This window comes from Trachurus japonicus, chromosome 1 (assembly GCF_045865225.1).
Source record: "Trachurus japonicus isolate A0001 chromosome 1, Traja_1.0".
NCBI classification, from domain to species: domain Eukaryota; kingdom Metazoa; phylum Chordata; class Actinopteri; order Carangiformes; family Carangidae; genus Trachurus; species Trachurus japonicus.
In genome coordinates, this window is record NC_140907.1 from 39,203,137 (window position 1) to 39,222,833 (window position 19,697).

Genomic DNA, 19,697 nt, shown 5'->3' on the forward strand with positions numbered 1-19,697 from the left:
AGTTCAGGTGTAGAGCTGCTGGTGTCACCTGGACAAAGAGCCAACTGGTTTTTATTCTACACATGATGAAATACAATAAATGAATGATGAACATTAATGTTTGTAACAATGCAGCAGGTCAGAGGAACAATTTACAGCTTCAGTTCTCTGAGAATCTCATTCATATCCAAACAAATAGAAACTGTCAGTGAAATATCTCTGACTGAATCAAATCCAATGGAGTCAGGACCCTGTGGATCCAGACTGAATCCATCCAGCAGATCCATGGCAACACCAGCTCTAATGACATGTTGGCTTTGAATATTTCACTACAAACATCACAGAGCCGTCACCATGACGACCCTCAGTGTGGATCAGTCTAATATCAGCCTCATGTCTGCAGCTCAGTGTCAACACAACTTTCACATCACATTCATCTGAGCACAGAAATAAAACAGAGTCTGACCTCAGAGTCTCCAGTCTACAGTCTGGACTCTCCAGAAAACCACTCAGATCCTTCAGGTCTGAATCCTGCAGCTTGTTGTTGTCCAGGTCCAGTTCTCTCAGGTGGGAGGGGTTGGACTTCAGAGCTGAGCCCAGAGAAGAACAGCTGATCTCTGACAAACTGCAGTTCTCCAATCTGATTAAAGAATAAAAGCAGTGAGTTGAGGACAAAGCTCCTTGTTGACAGCGTTCAGTGTCTCATCATCTGTTCAGAGCTGAAGAAGCTTCAGAAAGAACAAGTTTAGAAAATTAAAGTCCAACATGTGAAGCAACAGGAAGCAGGTTTAAACAGTCACATAGAGAGAAAACAGCTCATTAATATTCATGAGAAGCTGCTGCTGCTTCAAACATTGAACCTGCTCCAAATTCTTCAAAGAGCTGAAACCAGCACACACACAACTTGTTATTATGGGATGTTGGGCTGGAGGGAAAAATCTGTTCACCCATTAAAATCACTTTTCACATGAATAATCCAGTATGGACTCATAAAAGCTGAGGTTGATGTTTAACACTCCTGTGTCTGACACAACCAGATGTGTTCAGGTGAGTTCAGGTGTAGAGCTGCTGGTGTCACCTGGACAAAGAGCCAATGGGTTTTTATTCTACACATGATGAAATAAAATAAAATAAATGAATGATGAACATTAATGTTTGTAATAATGCAGCAGGTCAGAGGAACAATTTACAGCTTCAGTTCTCTGAGAATCTCATTCATATCCAAACAAATAGAAACTGTCAGTGAAATATCTCTGACTGAATCAAATCCAATGGAGTCAGGACCCTGTGGATCCAAACTGAATCCATCCAGCAGATCCATGGCAACACCAGCTCTAATGACATGTTGGCTTCGAATATTTCACTACATCACAGAGCCTCAGGAAAGAGGAGGAGCCACCAGCTATTGATTATAGATCAGTGATTGTCTGACACATTACATGTGTTTCTGTAGTGGAGGTGAAATGTGAAGAGAAACAGAGACTGGACTAAAACCAGAGAAGAAGAAAACAGACGTCACCATGACGACCCTCAGTGTGGATCAGTCTAATATCAGCCTCATGTCTGCAGCTCAGTGTCAACACAACTTTCACATCACATTCATCTGAGCACAGAAATAAAACAGAGTCTGACCTCAGAGTCTCCAGTCTACAGTCTGGACTCTCCAGAAAACCACTCAGATCCTTCAGGTCTGAATCCTGCAGGTCGTTGTTGCTCAGGTCCAGGTGTCTCAGGTGGGAGGGGTTGGACTTCAGAGCTGAGCCCAGAGAAGAACAGCTGATCTCTGACAAGCTGCAGTTCTCCAATCTGAAGAAAGAATAAAAGCAGTACAACATTAATTCTTGGTCCTGGTCAGAGGTGGGTAGGAAAACGCTACATTTACTCTGTTACATTTACTTGAGTAACTTTTTGGATAAACTGTACTTGTAAGAGTAGTTTTGGAAAAGCAAAGTGTTTTCACACTACATTTATGAGCCTCCGCGCGCACCGTGAAATTCTTTGACTGGCGCAAGACAGACTAATCCAGTATGGACTCATAAAAGCTGAGGTTGATGTTTAACACTCCTGTGTCTGACACAACCAGATGTGTTCAGGTGAGTTCAGGTGTAGAGCTGCTGGTGTCATCTGAACAAAAGAGCCAACTGGTTTTTATTCTACAGATGATGAAATAATATAAATGAATGATGAACATTAATGTTTGTAACAATGCAGCAGGTCAGAGGAACAATTTACAGCTTCAGTTCTCTGAGAATCTCATTCATATCCAAACAAATAGAAACTGTCAGTGAAATATCTCTGACTGAATCAAATCCAATGAAGTCAGGACCCTGTGGATCCAGACTGAATCCATCCAGCAGATCCATGGCAACACCAGCTCTAATGACATGTTGGCTTTGAATATTTCACTACAAACATCACAGAGCAGAGCAGAGTGACTGACAGACCCGTGTTTCAGACCAAACACTCTATAGAAGTGATTGCTGTCGGAAGATACAACTATTTAAGACTTATATTAACAGAAAAATATCGCTTACTTCTGCTTTAACACAAACATTCCGCTTACTTCTGCTTTAACAAATAAAAGGTTACTCAGCAGCCGTTAGTTACTCAGTACTGGAGTAGTTTTTTAACCAAGTACTTTCTTACTCTTACTCAAGTAAATATTTGGATGACTTCTTTTTATTTTTACTTGAGTAATATTATTATAAAGGTAACAATACCGTTACATGAGTAAAACTTTTGGCTACTCTCTACCCACCTCTGGTCCTGGTCTCAGGAAACTAAAACTACACACATTCAACTGAACACAAACCTGTGGACAAACCCCACCCACCCACATCTGATGTGATGCTTCAGACCAGTCAGTCTTTATCTGAGTCAAACGCTCTGACTTTAAGATCAGATTCAGATCATCTCTGTGAACAAAATGAAGACTGGTCTAACACCACAGAGCAGTCTAACATGTGTTTGTGACAGCGCCCCCTGAAGGTTGAAGTGAAGTGAACAGACATTATTGATGAGGACTGAGTGAAATGAGCTGAAAGTGAAGAGTCATTGTCAGTGAGAGAGAAGAACAACTGGAAACATGAGACAACTATTTCAAACGTCCTTCATTCATGACATCAAAGTCAATGATTCAAGTTCTGAGTGAAGATCAATCAGGTTCAGTTGTGGATCAAAGATCTAAGATCTACAACAGTAACAGTCAGTGAACTGACCTCAGAGTCTCCAGTCTACAGTCTGGACTCTCCAGAAAACCACTCAGATCCTTCACTCCTGAATCCTGCAGGTTGTTCCAGCCCAGGTACAGGTGTCTCAGGTGGGAGGGGTTGGACTTCAGAGCTGAGCCCAGAGAAGAACAGCTGATCTCTGACAACCTGCAGCTCTTCAATCTGAATAAAGAATAAAAGCAGTGAGTTGAGGACAAAGCTCCTTGTTGACAGCGTTCAGTGTCTCATCATCTGTTTAGAGCTGAAGAAGCTTCAGAAAGAACAAGTTTAGAAAATCAAAGTCCAACATCTGAAGCAACAGGAAGCAGGTTAAACAGTGACATAGAGAGAAAACAGCTCATTAATATTCATGAGAAGCTGCTGCTGCTTCAACACAGATGCAGTGACTCCACCTCTTCACCTGTCAGCTCCACCTGTGGCTCCATCCAGACAAACTCATGTTGTGCAGCCACATTGATCAGAGATTTACTGATGATGCTCAAGTTTTCAAAGACAACAAACATGTGATAGAAACACATGTTGAATGAAGCAGCTGATGAAGCTCAGAGACAGAAAAACCTGCTGACTGACTTCACACATTGAACCTGCTCCAACTTCTTCAAAGAGGTGAAACTAGCACACACAACTTGCTATTATGGGATGTTGGGCTGGAGGGAAAAAAAATCTGTTCTCCCATTAAAATCACTTTTCACATGAATAATCCAGTATGGACTCATAAAAGCTGAGGTTGATGTTTAACACTCCTGTGTCTGACACAACCAGATGTGTTCAGGTGAGTTCAGGTGTAGAGCTGCTGGTGTCACCTGGACAAAGAGCAAACTGCTTTTTATTCTATTATTCTCTGTTTTGAATTTACGTGTTTGCATGTTGCGCCACCTAGCCCTCTCTCCCAGTCACGGCGGCGTCAGTGGCATTTCAGCCTCAGTCTGCTTCCACTGAGCTGCCGCTACGACTGGGAGAAAAAATGAGATCGCTGTGTTTTGAATTTGACTGCAGTAACCGTTTTTGGCCACATTCTTACATATTGCACCTTTAATGTTTGTAACAATGCAGCAGGTCAGAGGAACAATTTACAGCTTCAGTTCTCTGAGAATCTCATTCTATTTATTTATTTAAAGGTTTATTTGAAATGGGACCTCACATATTCATGAACATACAAGAAAACACAACATTTAATTGCAGTAAATATGTCGGATTTAGCTGGGAGCTAATTTCCATCCGTAGTCCCATGGCACTTAATTAAATAAAATTACAATCAGACATTTAAAAACGATAAACATTTAAGACGATAGACAATAACCTCCATAGGGTATCATATCCAAACAAATAGAAACTGTCAGTGAAATATCTCTGACTGAATCAAATCCAATGGAGTCAGGACCCTGTGGATCCAGACTGAATCCATCCAGCAGATCCATGGCAACACCAGCTCTAATGACATGTTGGCTTTGAATATTTCACTACAAACATCACAGAGCCGTCACCATGACGACCCTCAGTGTGGATCAGTCTAATATCAGCCTAATGTCTGCAGCTCAGTGTCAACACAACTTTCACATCACATTCATCTGAGCACAGAAATAAAACAGAGTCTGACCTCAGAGTCTCCAGTCTACAGTCTGGACTCTCCAGAAAACCACTCAGATCCTTCAGGTCTGAATCCTGCAGCTTGTTGTTGTCCAGGTCCAGGTGTCTCAGGTGGGAGGGGTTGGACTTCAGAGCTGAGCCCAGAGAAGAACAGCTGATCTCTGACAAACTGCAGTTCTCCAATCTGATTAAAGAATAAAAGCAGTGAGTTGAGGACAAAGCTCCTTGTTGACAGCGTTCAGTGTCTCATCATCTGTTCAGAGCTGAAGAAGCTTCAGAAAGAACAAGTTTAGAAAATTAAAGTCCAACATGTGAAGCAACAGGAAGCAGGTTAAACAGTCACATAGAGAGAAAACAGCTCATTAATATTCATGAGAAGCTGCTGCTGCTTCAAACATTGAACCTGCTCCAAATTCTTCAAAGAGCTGAAACCAGCACACACACAACTTGTTATTATGGGATGTTGGGCTGGAGGGAAAAATCTGTTCACCCATTAAAATCACTTTTCACATGAATAATCCAGTATGGACTCATAAAAGCTGAGGTTGATTAACACTCCTGTGTCTGACACAACCAGATGTGTTCAGGTGAGTTCAGGTGTAGAGCTGCTGGTGTCACCTGGACAAAGAGCCAATGGGTTTTTATTCTACACATGATGAAATAAAATAAAATAAATGAATGATGAACATTAATGTTTGTAATAATGCAGCAGGTCAGAGGAACAATTTACAGCTTCAGTTCTCTGAGAATCTCATTCATATCCAAACAAATAGAAACTGTCAGTGAAATATCTCTGACTGAATCAAATCCAATGGAGTCAGGACCCTGTGGATCCAGACTGAATCCATCCAGCAGATCCATGGCAACACCAGCTCTAATGACATGTTGGCTTTGAATATTTCACTACATCACAGAGCCTCAGGAAAGAGGAGGAGCCACCAGCTATTGATTATAGATCAGTTATAGTCTGACACATTACAGGTGTTTCTGTAGTGGAGGTGAAATGTGAAGAGAAACAGAGACTGGACTAAAACCAGAGAAGAAGAAAACAGACGTCACCATGACGACCCTCAGTGTGGATCAGTCTAATATCAGCCTCATGTCTGCAGCTCAGTGTCAACACAACTTTCACATCACATTCATCTGAGCACAGAAATAAAACAGAGTCTGACCTCAGAGTCTCCAGTCTACAGTCTGGACTCTCCAGAAAACCACTCAGATCCTTCAGGTCTGAATCCTGCAGGTCGTTGTTGCTCAGGTCCAGGTGTCTCAGGTGGGAGGGGTTGGACTTCAGAGCTGAGCCCAGAGAAGAACAGCTGATCTCTGACAAGCTGCAGTTCTCCAATCTGAAGAAAGAATAAAAGCAGTACAACATTAATTCTTGGTCCTGGTCAGAGGTGGGTAGGAAAACGCTACATTTACACCGTTACAATTACTTGAGTAACTTTTTGGATAAACTGTACTTGTAAGAGTAGTTTTGGAAAAGCAAAGTGTTTTCACACTACATTTATGAGCCTCCGCGCGCACCGTGAAATTCTTTGACTGGCGCAAGACAGACTAATCCAGTATGGACTCATAAAAGCTGAGGTTGATGTTTAACACTCCTGTGTCTGACACAACCAGATGTGTTCAGGTGAGTTCAGGTGTAGAGCTGCTGGTGTCATCTGAACAAAAGAGCCAACTGGTTTTTATTCTACAGATGATGAAATAATATAAATGAATGATGAACATTAATGTTTGTAACAATGCAGCAGGTCAGAGGAACAATTTACAGCTTCAGTTCTCTGAGAATCTCATTCATATCCAAACAAATAGAAACTGTCAGTGAAATATCTCTGACTGAATCAAATCCAATGAAGTCAGGACCCTGTGGATCCAGACTGAATCCATCCAGCAGATCCATGGCAACACCAGCTCTAATGACATGTTGGCTTTGAATATTTCACTACAAACATCACAGAGCAGAGCAGAGTGACTGACAGACCCGTGTTTCAGACCAAACACTCTATAGAAGTGATTGCTGTCGGAAGATACAACTATTTAAGACTTATATTAACAGAAAAATATCGCTTACTTCTGCTTTAACACAAACATTCCGCTTACTTCTGCTTTAACAAATAAAAGGTTACTCAGCAGCCGTTAGTTACTCAGTACTGGAGTAGTTTTTTAACCAAGTACTTTCTTACTCTTACTCAAGTAAATATTTGGATGACTTCTTTTTATTTTTACTTGAGTAATATTATTATAAAGGTAACAATACCGTTACATGAGTAAAACTTTTGGCTACTCTCTACCCACCTCTGGTCCTGGTCTCAGGAAACTAAAACTACACACATTCAACTGAACACAAACCTGTGGACAAACCCCACCCACCCACATCTGATGTGATGCTTCAGACCAGTCAGTCTTTATCTGAGTCAAACGCTCTGACTTTAAGATCAGATTCAGATCATCTCTGTGAACAAAATGAAGACTGGTCTAACACCACAGAGCAGTCTAACATGTGTTTGTGACAGCGCCCCCTGAAGGTTGAAGTGAAGTGAACAGACATTATTGATGAGGACTGAGTGAAATGAGCTGAAAGTGAAGAGTCATTGTCAGTGAGAGAGAAGAACAACTGGAAACATGAGACAACTATTTCAAACGTCCTTCATTCATGACATCAAAGTCAATGATTCAAGTTCTGAGTGAAGATCAATCAGGTTCAGTTGTGGATCAAAGATCTAAGATCTACAACAGTAACAGTCAGTGAACTGACCTCAGAGTCTCCAGTCTACAGTCTGGACTCTCCAGAAAACCACTCAGATCCTTCACTCCTGAATCCTGCAGGTTGTTCCAGCCCAGGTACAGGTGTCTCAGGTGGGAGGGGTTGGACTTCAGAGCTGAGCCCAGAGAAGAACAGCTGATCTCTGACAACCTGCAGCTCTTCAATCTGAATAAAGAATAAAAGCAGTGAGTTGAGGACAAAGCTCCTTGTTGACAGCGTTCAGTGTCTCATCATCTGTTCAGAGCTGAAGAAGCTTCAGAAAGAACAAGTTTAGAAAATCAAAGTCCAACATCTGAAGCAACAGGAAGCAGGTTAAACAGTGACATAGAGAGAAAACAGCTCATTAATATTCATGAGAAGCTGCTGCTGCTTCAACACAGATGCAGTGACTCCACCTCTTCACCTGTCAGCTCCACCTGTGGCTCCATCCAGACAAACTCATGTTGTGCAGCCACATTGATCAGAGATTTACTGATGATGCTCAAGTTTTCAAAGACAACAAACATGTGATAGAAACACATGTTGAATGAAGCAGCTGATGAAGCTCAGAGACAGAAAAACCTGCTGACTGACTTCACACATTGAACCTGCTCCAACTTCTTCAAAGAGATGAAACTAGCACACACAACTTGCTATTATGGGATGTTGGGCTGGAGGGAAAAAAAATCTGTTCTCCCATTAAAATCACTTTTCACATGAATAATCCAGTATGGACTCATAAAAGCTGAGGTTGATGTTTAACACTCCTGTGTCTGACACAACCAGATGTGTTCAGGTGAGTTCAGGTGTAGAGCTGCTGGTGTCACCTGGACAAAGAGCAAACTGCTTTTTATTCTATTATTCTCTGTTTTGAATTTACGTGTTTGCATGTTGCGCCACCTAGCCCTCTCTCCCAGTCACGGCGGCGTCAGTGGCATTTCAGCCTCAGTCTGCTTCCACTGAGCTGCCGCTACGACTGGGAGAAAAAATGAGATCGCTGTGTTTTGAATTTGACTGCAGTAACCGTTTTTGGCCACATTCTTACATATTGCACCTTTAATGTTTGTAACAATGCAGCAGGTCAGAGGAACAATTTACAGCTTCAGTTCTCTGAGAATCTCATTCTATTTATTTATTTAAAGGTTTATTTGAAATGGGACCTCACATATTCATGAACATACAAGAAAACACAACATTTAATTGCAGTAAATATGTCGGATTTAGCTGGGAGCTAATTTCCATCCGTAGTCCCATGGCACTTAATTAAATAAAATTACAATCAGACATTTAAAAACGATAAACATTTAAGACGATAGACAATAACCTCCATAGGGTATCATATCCAAACAAATAGAAACTGTCAGTGAAATATCTCTGACTGAATCAAATCCAATGGAGTCAGGACCCTGTGGATCCAGACTGAATCCATCCAGCAGATCCATGGCAACACCAGCTCTAATGACATGTTGGCTTTGAATATTTCACTACAAACATCACAGAGCCGTCACCATGACGACCCTCAGTGTGGATCAGTCTAATATCAGCCTCATGTCTGCAGCTCAGTGTCAACACAACTTTCACATCACATTCATCTGAGCACAGAAATAAAACAGAGTCTGACCTCAGAGTCTCCAGTCTACAGTCTGGACTCTCCAGAAAACCACTCAGATCCTTCAGGTCTGAATCCTGCAGCTTGTTGTTGTCCAGGTCCAGGTGTCTCAGGTGGGAGGGGTTGGACTTCAGAGCTGAGCCCAGAGAAGAACAGCTGATCTCTGACAAACTGCAGTTCTCCAATCTGATTAAAGAATAAAAGCAGTGAGTTGAGGACAAAGCTCCTTGTTGACAGCGTTCAGTGTCTCATCATCTGTTCAGAGCTGAAGAAGCTTCAGAAAGAACAAGTTTAGAAAATTAAAGTCCAACATGTGAAGCAACAGGAAGCAGGTTAAACAGTCACATAGAGAGAAAACAGCTCATTAATATTCATGAGAAGCTGCTGCTGCTTCAAACATTGAACCTGCTCCAAATTCTTCAAAGAGCTGAAACCAGCACACACACAACTTGTTATTATGGGATGTTGGGCTGGAGGGAAAAATCTGTTCACCCATTAAAATCACTTTTCACATGAATAATCCAGTATGGACTCATAAAAGCTGAGGTTGATGTTTAACACTCCTGTGTCTGACACAACCAGATGTGTTCAGGTGAGTTCAGGTGTAGAGCTGCTGGTGTCACCTGGACAAAGAGCCAATGGGTTTTTATTCTACACATGATGAAATAAAATAAAATAAATGAATGATGAACATTAATGTTTGTAATAATGCAGCAGGTCAGAGGAACAATTTACAGCTTCAGTTCTCTGAGAATCTCATTCATATCCAAACAAATAGAAACTGTCAGTGAAATATCTCTGACTGAATCAAATCCAATGGAGTCAGGACCCTGTGGATCCAAACTGAATCCATCCAGCAGATCCATGGCAACACCAGCTCTAATGACATGTTGGCTTTGAATATTTCACTACATCACAGAGCCTCAGGAAAAGAGGTGGAGCCACCAGCTATTGATTAGGGATCAGTTATTATCTGACACATTACATGTGTTTCTGTAGTGGAGGTGAAATGTGAAGAGAAACAGAGACTGGACTAAAACCAGAGAAGAAAAAAACAGACGTCACCATGACGACCCTCAGTGTGGATCAGTCTAATATCAGCCTCATGTCTGCAGCTCAGTGTCAACACAACTTTCACATCACATTCATCTGAGCACAGAAATAAAACAGAGTCTGACCTCAGAGTCTCCAGTCTACAGTCTGGACTCTCCAGAAAACCACTCAGATCCTTCAGGTCTGAATCCTGCAGGTCGTTGTTGCTCAGGTCCAGGTGTCTCAGGTGGGAGGGGTTGGACTTCAGAGCTGAGCCCAGAGAAGAACAGCTGATCTCTGACAAGCTGCAGTTCTCCAATCTGAAGAAAGAATAAAAGCAGTACAACATTAATTCTTGGTCCTGGTCAGAGGTGGGTAGGAAAACGCTACATTTACTCTGTTACATTTACTTGAGTAACTTTTTGGATAAACTGTACTTGTAAGAGTAGTTTTGGAAAAGCAAAGTGTTTTCACACTACATTTATGAGCCTCCGCGCGCACCGTGAAATTCTTTGACTGGCGCAAGACAGACTAATCCAGTATGGACTCATAAAAGCTGAGGTTGATGTTTAACACTCCTGTGTCTGACACAACCAGATGTGTTCAGGTGAGTTCAGGTGTAGAGCTGCTGGTGTCATCTGAACAAAAGAGCCAACTGGTTTTTATTCTACAGATGATGAAATAATATAAATGAATGATGAACATTAATGTTTGTAACAATGCAGCAGGTCAGAGGAACAATTTACAGCTTCAGTTCTCTGAGAATCTCATTCATATCCAAACAAATAGAAACTGTCAGTGAAATATCTCTGACTGAATCAAATCCAATGAAGTCAGGACCCTGTGGATCCAGACTGAATCCATCCAGCAGATCCATGGCAACACCAGCTCTAATGACATGTTGGCTTTGAATATTTCACTACAAACATCACAGAGCAGAGCAGAGTGACTGACAGACCCGTGTTTCAGACCAAACACTCTATAGAAGTGATTGCTGTCGGAAGATACAACTATTTAAGACTTATATTAACAGAAAAATATCGCTTACTTCTGCTTTAACACAAACATTCCGCTTACTTCTGCTTTAACAAATAAAAGGTTACTCAGCAGCCGTTAGTTACTCAGTACTGGAGTAGTTTTTTAACCAAGTACTTTCTTACTCTTACTCAAGTAAATATTTGGATGACTTCTTTTTATTTTTACTTGAGTAATATTATTATAAAGGTAACAATACCGTTACATGAGTAAAACTTTTGGCTACTCTCTACCCACCTCTGGTCCTGGTCTCAGGAAACTAAAACTACACACATTCAACTGAACACAAACCTGTGGACAAACCCCACCCACCCACATCTGATGTGATGCTTCAGACCAGTCAGTCTTTATCTGAGTCAAACGCTCTGACTTTAAGATCAGATTCAGATCATCTCTGTGAACAAAATGAAGACTGGTCTAACACCACAGAGCAGTCTAACATGTGTTTGTGACAGCGCCCCCTGAAGGTTGAAGTGAAGTGAACAGACATTATTGATGAGGACTGAGTGAAATGAGCTGAAAGTGAAGAGTCATTGTCAGTGAGAGAGAAGAACAACTGGAAACATGAGACAACTATTTCAAACGTCCTTCATTCATGACATCAAAGTCAATGATTCAAGTTCTGAGTGAAGATCAATCAGGTTCAGTTGTGGATCAAAGATCTAAGATCTACAACAGTAACAGTCAGTGAACTGACCTCAGAGTCTCCAGTCTACAGTCTGGACTCTCCAGAAAACCACTCAGATCCTTCACTCCTGAATCCTGCAGGTTGTTCCAGCCCAGGTACAGGTGTCTCAGGTGGGAGGGGTTGGACTTCAGAGCTGAGCCCAGAGAAGAACAGCTGATCTCTGACAACCTGCAGCTCTTCAATCTGAATAAAGAATAAAAGCAGTGAGTTGAGGACAAAGCTCCTTGTTGACAGCGTTCAGTGTCTCATCATCTGTTCAGAGCTGAAGAAGCTTCAGAAAGAACAAGTTTAGAAAATCAAAGTCCAACATCTGAAGCAACAGGAAGCAGGTTAAACAGTGACATAGAGAGAAAACAGCTCATTAATATTCATGAGAAGCTGCTGCTGCTTCAACACAGATGCAGTGACTCCACCTCTTCACCTGTCAGCTCCACCTGTGGCTCCATCCAGACAAACTCATGTTGTGCAGCCACATTGATCAGAGATTTACTGATGATGCTCAAGTTTTCAAAGACAACAAACATGTGATAGAAACACATGTTGAATGAAGCAGCTGATGAAGCTCAGAGACAGAAAAACCTGCTGACTGACTTCACACATTGAACCTGCTCCAACTTCTTCAAAGAGATGAAACTAGCACACACAACTTGCTATTATGGGATGTTGGGCTGGAGGGAAAAAATCTGTTCTCCCATTAAAATCACTTTTCACATGAATAATCCAGTATGGACTCATAAAAGCTGAGGTTGATGTTTAACACTCCTGTGTCTGACACAACCAGATGTGTTCAGGTGAGTTCAGGTGTAGAGCTGCTGGTGTCACCTGGACAAAGAGCAAACTGCTTTTTATTCTATTATTCTCTGTTTTGAATTTACGTGTTTGCATGTTGCGCCACCTAGCCCTCTCTCCCAGTCACGGCGGCGTCAGTGGCATTTCAGCCTCAGTCTGCTTCCACTGAGCTGCCGCTACGACTGGGAGAAAAAATGAGATCGCTGTGTTTTGAATTTGACTGCAGTAACCGTTTTTGGCCACATTCTTACATATTGCACCTTTAATGTTTGTAACAATGCAGCAGGTCAGAGGAACAATTTACAGCTTCAGTTCTCTGAGAAATCTCATTCTATTTTTTTATTTAAAGGTTTATTTGAAATGGGACCTCACATATTCATGAACATACAAAAAAACAACAATTAATTGCAGTAAATATGTCGGATTTAGCTAGGAGCTAATTTCCATGCGTAGTCCCATGACACTTAATTAAATAAAATTACAATCAGACATTTAAAAACGATAAACATTTAAGACGATAGACAATAACCTCCATAGGGTATCATATCCAAACAAATAGAAACTGTCAGTGAAATATCTCTGACTGAATCAAATCCAATGGAGTCAGGACCCTGTGGATCCAGACTGAATCCATCCAGCAGATCCATGGCAACACCAGCTCTAATGACATGTTGGCTTTGAATATTTCACTACAAACATCACAGAGCCGTCACCATGACGACCCTCAGTGTGGATCAGTCTAATATCAGCCTCATGTCTGCAGCTCAGTGTCAACACAACTTTCACATCACATTCATCTGAGCACAGAAATAAAACAGAGTCTGACCTCAGAGTCTCCAGTCTACAGTCTGGACTCTCCAGAAAACCACTCAGATCCTTCAGGTCTGAATCCTGCAGCTTGTTGTTGTCCAGGTCCAGTTCTCTCAGGTGGGAGGGGTTGGACTTCAGAGCTGAGCCCAGAGAAGAACAGCTGATCTCTGACAAACTGCAGTTCTCCAATCTGATTAAAGAATAAAAGCAGTGAGTTGAGGACAAAGCTCCTTGTTGACAGCGTTCAGTGTCTCATCATCTGTTCAGAGCTGAAGAAGCTTCAGAAAGAACAAGTTTAGAAAATTAAAGTCCAACATGTGAAGCAACAGGAAGCAGGTTAAACAGTCACATAGAGAGAAAACAGCTCATTAATATTCATGAGAAGCTGCTGCTGCTTCAAACATTGAACCTGCTCCAAATTCTTCAAAGAGCTGAAACCAGCACACACACAACTTGTTATTATGGGATGTTGGGCTGGAGGGAAAAATCTGTTCACCCATTAAAATCACTTTTCACATGAATAATCCAGTATGGACTCATAAAAGCTGAGGTTGATTAACACTCCTGTGTCTGACACAACCAGATGTGTTCAGGTGAGTTCAGGTGTAGAGCTGCTGGTGTCACCTGGACAAAGAGCCAATGGGTTTTTATTCTACACATGATGAAATAAAATAAAATAAATGAATGATGAACATTAATGTTTGTAATAATGCAGCAGGTCAGAGGAACAATTTACAGCTTCAGTTCTCTGAGAATCTCATTCATATCCAAACAAATAGAAACTGTCAGTGAAATATCTCTGACTGAATCAAATCCAATGGAGTCAGGACCCTGTGGATCCAGACTGAATCCATCCAGCAGATCCATGGCAACACCAGCTCTAATGACATGTTGGCTTTGAATATTTCACTACATCACAGAGCCTCAGGAAAGAGGAGGAGCCACCAGCTATTGATTATAGATCAGTTATAGTCTGACACATTACATGTGTTTCTGTAGTGGAGGTGAAATGTGAAGAGAAACAGAGACTGGACTAAAACCAGAGAAGAAGAAAACAGACGTCACCATGACGACCCTCAGTGTGGATCAGTCTAATATCAGCCTCATGTCTGCAGCTCAGTGTCAACACAACTTTCACATCACATTCATCTGAGCACAGAAATAAAACAGAGTCTGACCTCAGAGTCTCCAGTCTACAGTCTGGACTCTCCAGAAAACCACTCAGATCCTTCAGGTCTGAATCCTGCAGGTCGTTGTTGCTCAGGTCCAGGTGTCTCAGGTGGGAGGGGTTGGACTTCAGAGCTGAGCCCAGAGAAGAACAGCTGATCTCTGACAAGCTGCAGTTCTCCAATCTGAAGAAAGAATAAAAGCAGTACAACATTAATTCTTGGTCCTGGTCAGAGGTGGGTAGGAAAACGCTACATTTACACCGTTACAATTACTTGAGTAACTTTTTGGATAAACTGTACTTGTAAGAGTAGTTTTGGAAAAGCAAAGTGTTTTCACACTACATTTATGAGCCTCCGCGCGCACCGTGAAATTCTTTGACTGGCGCAAGACAGACTAATCCAGTATGGACTCATAAAAGCTGAGGTTGATGTTTAACACTCCTGTGTCTGACACAACCAGATGTGTTCAGGTGAGTTCAGGTGTAGAGCTGCTGGTGTCATCTGAACAAAAGAGCCAACTGGTTTTTATTCTACAGATGATGAAATAATATAAATGAATGATGAACATTAATGTTTGTAACAATGCAGCAGGTCAGAGGAACAATTTACAGCTTCAGTTCTCTGAGAATCTCATTCATATCCAAACAAATAGAAACTGTCAGTGAAATATCTCTGACTGAATCAAATCCAATGAAGTCAGGACCCTGTGGATCCAGACTGAATCCATCCAGCAGATCCATGGCAACACCAGCTCTAATGACATGTTGGCTTTGAATATTTCACTACAAACATCACAGAGCAGAGCAGAGTGACTGACAGACCCGTGTTTCAGACCAAACACTCTATAGAAGTGATTGCTGTCGGAAGATACAACTATTTAAGACTTATATTAACAGAAAAATATCGCTTACTTCTGCTTTAACACAAACATTCCGCTTACTTCTGCTTTAACAAATAAAAGGTTACTCAGCAGCCGTTAGTTACTCAGTACTGGAGTAGTTTTTTAACCAAGTACTTTCTTACTCTTACTCAAGTAAATATTTGGATGACTTCTTTTTATTTTACTTGAGTAATATTATTATAAAGGTAACAATACCGTTACATGAGTAAAACTTTTGGCTACTCTCTACCCACCTCTGGTCCTGGTCTCAGGAAACTAAAACTACACACATTCAACTGAACACAAACCTGTGGACAAACCCCACCCACCCACATCTGATGTGATGCTTCAGACCAGTCAGTCTTTATCTGAGTCAAACGCTCTGACTTTAAGATCAGATTCACATCATCTCTGTGAACAAAATGAAGACTGGTCTAACACCACAGAGCAGTCTAATGTGTGTTTGTGACAGCGCCCCCTGAAGGTTGAAGTGAAGTGAACAGACATTATTGATGAGGACTGAGTGAAATGAGCTGAAAGTGAAGAGTCATTGTCAGTGAGAGAGAAGAACAACTGGAAACATGAGACAACTATTTCAAACGTCCTTTCATTCATGACATCAAAGTCAATGATTCAAGTTCTGAGTGAAGATCAATCAGGTTCAGTTGTGGATCAAAGATCTAAGATCTACAACAGTAACAGTCAGTGAACTGACCTCAGAGTCTCCAGTCTACAGTCTGGACTCTCCAGAAAACCACTCAGATCCTTCACTCCTGAATCCTGCAGGTTGTTCCAGCCCAGGTACAGGTGTCTCAGGTGGGAGGGGTTGGACTTCAGAGCTGAGCCCAGAGAAGAACAGCTGATCTCTGACAACCTGCAGCTCTTCAATCTGAATAAAGAATAAAAGCAGTGAGTTGAGGACAAAGCTCCTTGTTGACAGCGTTCAGTGTCTCATCATCTGTTCAGAGCTGAAGAAGCTTCAGAAAGAACAAGTTTTAGAAAATCAAAGTCCAACATCTGAAGCAACAGGAAGCAGGTTAAACAGTGACATAGAGAGAAAACAGCTCATTAATATTCATGAGAAGCTGCTGCTGCTTCAACACAGATGCAGTGACTCCACCTCTTCACCTGTCAGCTCCACCTGTGGCTCCATCCAGACAAACTCATGTTGTGCAGCCACATTGATCAGAGATTTACTGATGATGCTCAAGTTTTCAAAGACAACAAACATGTGATAGAAACACATGTTGAATGAAGCAGCTGATGAAGCTCAGAGACAGAAAAACCTGCTGACTGACTTCACACATTGAACCTGCTCCAACTTCTTCAAAGAGATGAAACTAGCACACACAACTTGCTATTATGGGATGTTGGGCTGGAGGGAAAAAAAATCTGTTCTCCCATTAAAATCACTTTCACATGAATAATCCAGTATGGACTCATAAAAGCTGAGGTTGATGTTTAACACTCCTGTGTCTGACACAACCAGATGTGTTCAGGTGAGTTCAGGTGTAGAGCTGCTGGTGTCACCTGGACAAAGAGCAAACTGCTTTTTATTCTATTATTCTCTGTTTTGAATTTACGTGTTTGCATGTTGCGCCACCTAGCCCTCTCTCCCAGTCACGGCGGCGTCAGTGGCATTTCAGCCTCAGTCTGCTTCCACTGAGCTGCCGCTACGACTGGGAGAAAAAATGAGATCGCTGTGTTTTGAATTTGACTGCAGTAACCGTTTTTGGCCACATTCTTACATATTGCACCTTTAATGTTTGTAACAATGCAGCAGGTCAGAGGAACAATTTACAGCTTCAGTTCTCTGAGAATCTCATTCTATTTATTTATTTAAAGGTTTATTTGAAATGGGACCTCACATATTCATGAACATACAAGAAAACACAACATTTAATTGCAGTAAATATGTCGGATTTAGCTGGGAGCTAATTTCCATCCGTAGTCCCATGGCACTTAATTAAATAAAATTACAATCAGACATTTAAAAACGATAAACATTTAAGACGATAGACAATAACCTCCATAGGGTATCATATCCAAACAAATAGAAACTGTCAGTGAAATATCTCTGACTGAATCAAATCCAATGGAGTCAGGACCCTGTGGATCCAGACTGAATCCATCCAGCAGATCCATGGCAACACCAGCTCTAATGACATGTTGGCTTTGAATATTTCACTACAAACATCACAGAGCCGTCACCATGACGACCCTCAGTGTGGATCAGTCTAATATCAGCCTCATGTCTGCAGCTCAGTGTCAACACAACTTTCACATCACATTCATCTGAGCACAGAAATAAAACAGAGTCTGACCTCAGAGTCTCCAGTCTACAGTCTGGACTCTCCAGAAAAACCACTCAGATCCTTCAGGTCTGAATCCTGCAGCTTGTTGTTGTCCAGGTCCAGGTGTCTCAGGTGGGAGGGGTTGGACTTCAGAGCTGAGCCCAGAGAAGAACAGCTGATCTCTGACAAACTGCAGTTCTCCAATCTGATTAAAGAATAAAAGCAGTGAGTTGAGGACAAAGCTCCTTGTTGACAGCGTTCAGTGTCTCATCATCTGTTCAGAGCTGAAGAAGCTTCAGAAAGAACAAGTTTAGAAAATTAAAGTCCAACATGTGAAGCAACAGGAAGCAGGTTAAACAGTCACATAGAGAGAAAACAGCTCATTAATATTCATGAGAAGCTGCTGCTGCTTCAAACATTGAACCTGCTCCAAATTCTTCAAAGAGCTGAAACCAGCACACACACAACTTGTTATTATTATGGGATGTTGGGCTGGAGGGAAAAATCTGTTCACCCATTAAAATCACTTTTCACATGAATAATCCAGTATGGACTCATAAAAGCTGAGGTTGATTAACACTCCTGTGTCTGACACAACCAGATGTGTTCAGGTGAGTTCAGGTGTAGAGCTGCTGGTGTCACCTGGACAAAGAGCCAATGGGTTTTTATTCTACACATGATGAAATAAAATAAAATAAATGAATGATGAACATTAATGTTTGTAATAATGCAGCAGGTCAGAGGAACAATTTACAGCTTCAGTTCTCTGAGAATCTCATTCATATCCAAACAAATAGAAACTGTCAGTGAAATATCTCTGACTGAATCAAATCCAATGGAGTCAGGACCCTGTGGATCCAAACTGAATCCATCCAGCAGATCCATGGCAACACCAGCTCTAATGACATGTTGGCTTTGAATATTTCACTACATCACAGAGCCTCAGGAAAGAGGAGGAGCCACCAGCTATTGATTATAGATCAGTTATAGTCTGACACATTACATGTGTTTCTGTAGTGGAGGTGAAATGTGAAGAGAAACAGAGACTGGACTAAAACCAGAGAAGAAAAAAAACAGACGTCACCATGACGACCCTCAGTGTGGATCAGTCTAATATCAGCCTCATGTCTGCAGCTCAGTGTCAACACAACTTTCACATCACATTCATCTGAGCACAGAAATAAAACAGAGTCTGACCTCAGAGTCTCCAGTCTACAGTCTGGACTCTCCAGAAAACCACTCAGATCCTTCAGGTCTGAATCCTGCAGGTCGTTGTTGCTCAGGTCCAGGTGTCTCAGGTGGGAGGGGTTGGACTTCAGAGCTGAGCCCAGAGAAGAACAGCTGATCTCTGACAAGCTGCAGTTCTCCAATCTGAAGAAAGAATAAAAGCAGTACAACATTAATTCTTGGTCCTGGTCAGAGGTGGGTAGGAAAACGCTACATTTACACCGTTACAATTACTTGAGTAACTTTTTGGATAAACTGTACTTGTAAGAGTAGTTTTGGAAAAGCAAAGTGTTTCACACACTACATTTATGAGCCTCCGCAGCGCGCACCGTGAAATTCTTTGACTGGCGCAAGACAGACTAATCCAGTATGGACTCATAAAAGCTGAGGTTGATGTTTAACACTCCTGTGTCTGACACAACCAGATGTGTTCAGGTGAGTTCAGGTGTAGAGCTGCTGGTGTCATCTGAACAAAAGAGCCAACTGGTTTTTATTCTACAGATGATGAAATAATATAAATGAATGATGAACATTAATGTTTGTAACAATGCAGCAGGTCAGAGGAACAATTTACAGCTTCAGTTCTCTGAGAATCTCATTCATATCCAAACAAATAGAAACT

General features: G+C 41.6%; 1 protein-coding gene across 1 annotated transcript in view; it reads right to left on the bottom strand.

The window, feature by feature from the left end:
• LOC146992575 (uncharacterized) overlaps positions 1-19,697 on the bottom strand; it is a 103,628-nt gene that overhangs the window by 61,600 nt on the left and 22,331 nt on the right. The window contains exons 12-20 of the mRNA XM_085788121.1: positions 19,046-19,219; positions 16,270-16,443; positions 14,684-14,857; positions 13,522-13,695; positions 11,916-12,089; positions 10,330-10,503; positions 7,555-7,728; positions 3,198-3,371; positions 446-619 (exon numbers count right to left, since the gene is read on the bottom strand). Of these exons, the coding sequence (XP_085644247.1) occupies positions 446-619; positions 3,198-3,371; positions 7,555-7,728; positions 10,330-10,503; positions 11,916-12,089; positions 13,522-13,695; positions 14,684-14,857; positions 16,270-16,443; positions 19,046-19,219 (1,566 nt within the window). The remainder of the gene's footprint in view (positions 1-445; positions 620-3,197; positions 3,372-7,554; positions 7,729-10,329; positions 10,504-11,915; positions 12,090-13,521; positions 13,696-14,683; positions 14,858-16,269; positions 16,444-19,045; positions 19,220-19,697) is intronic.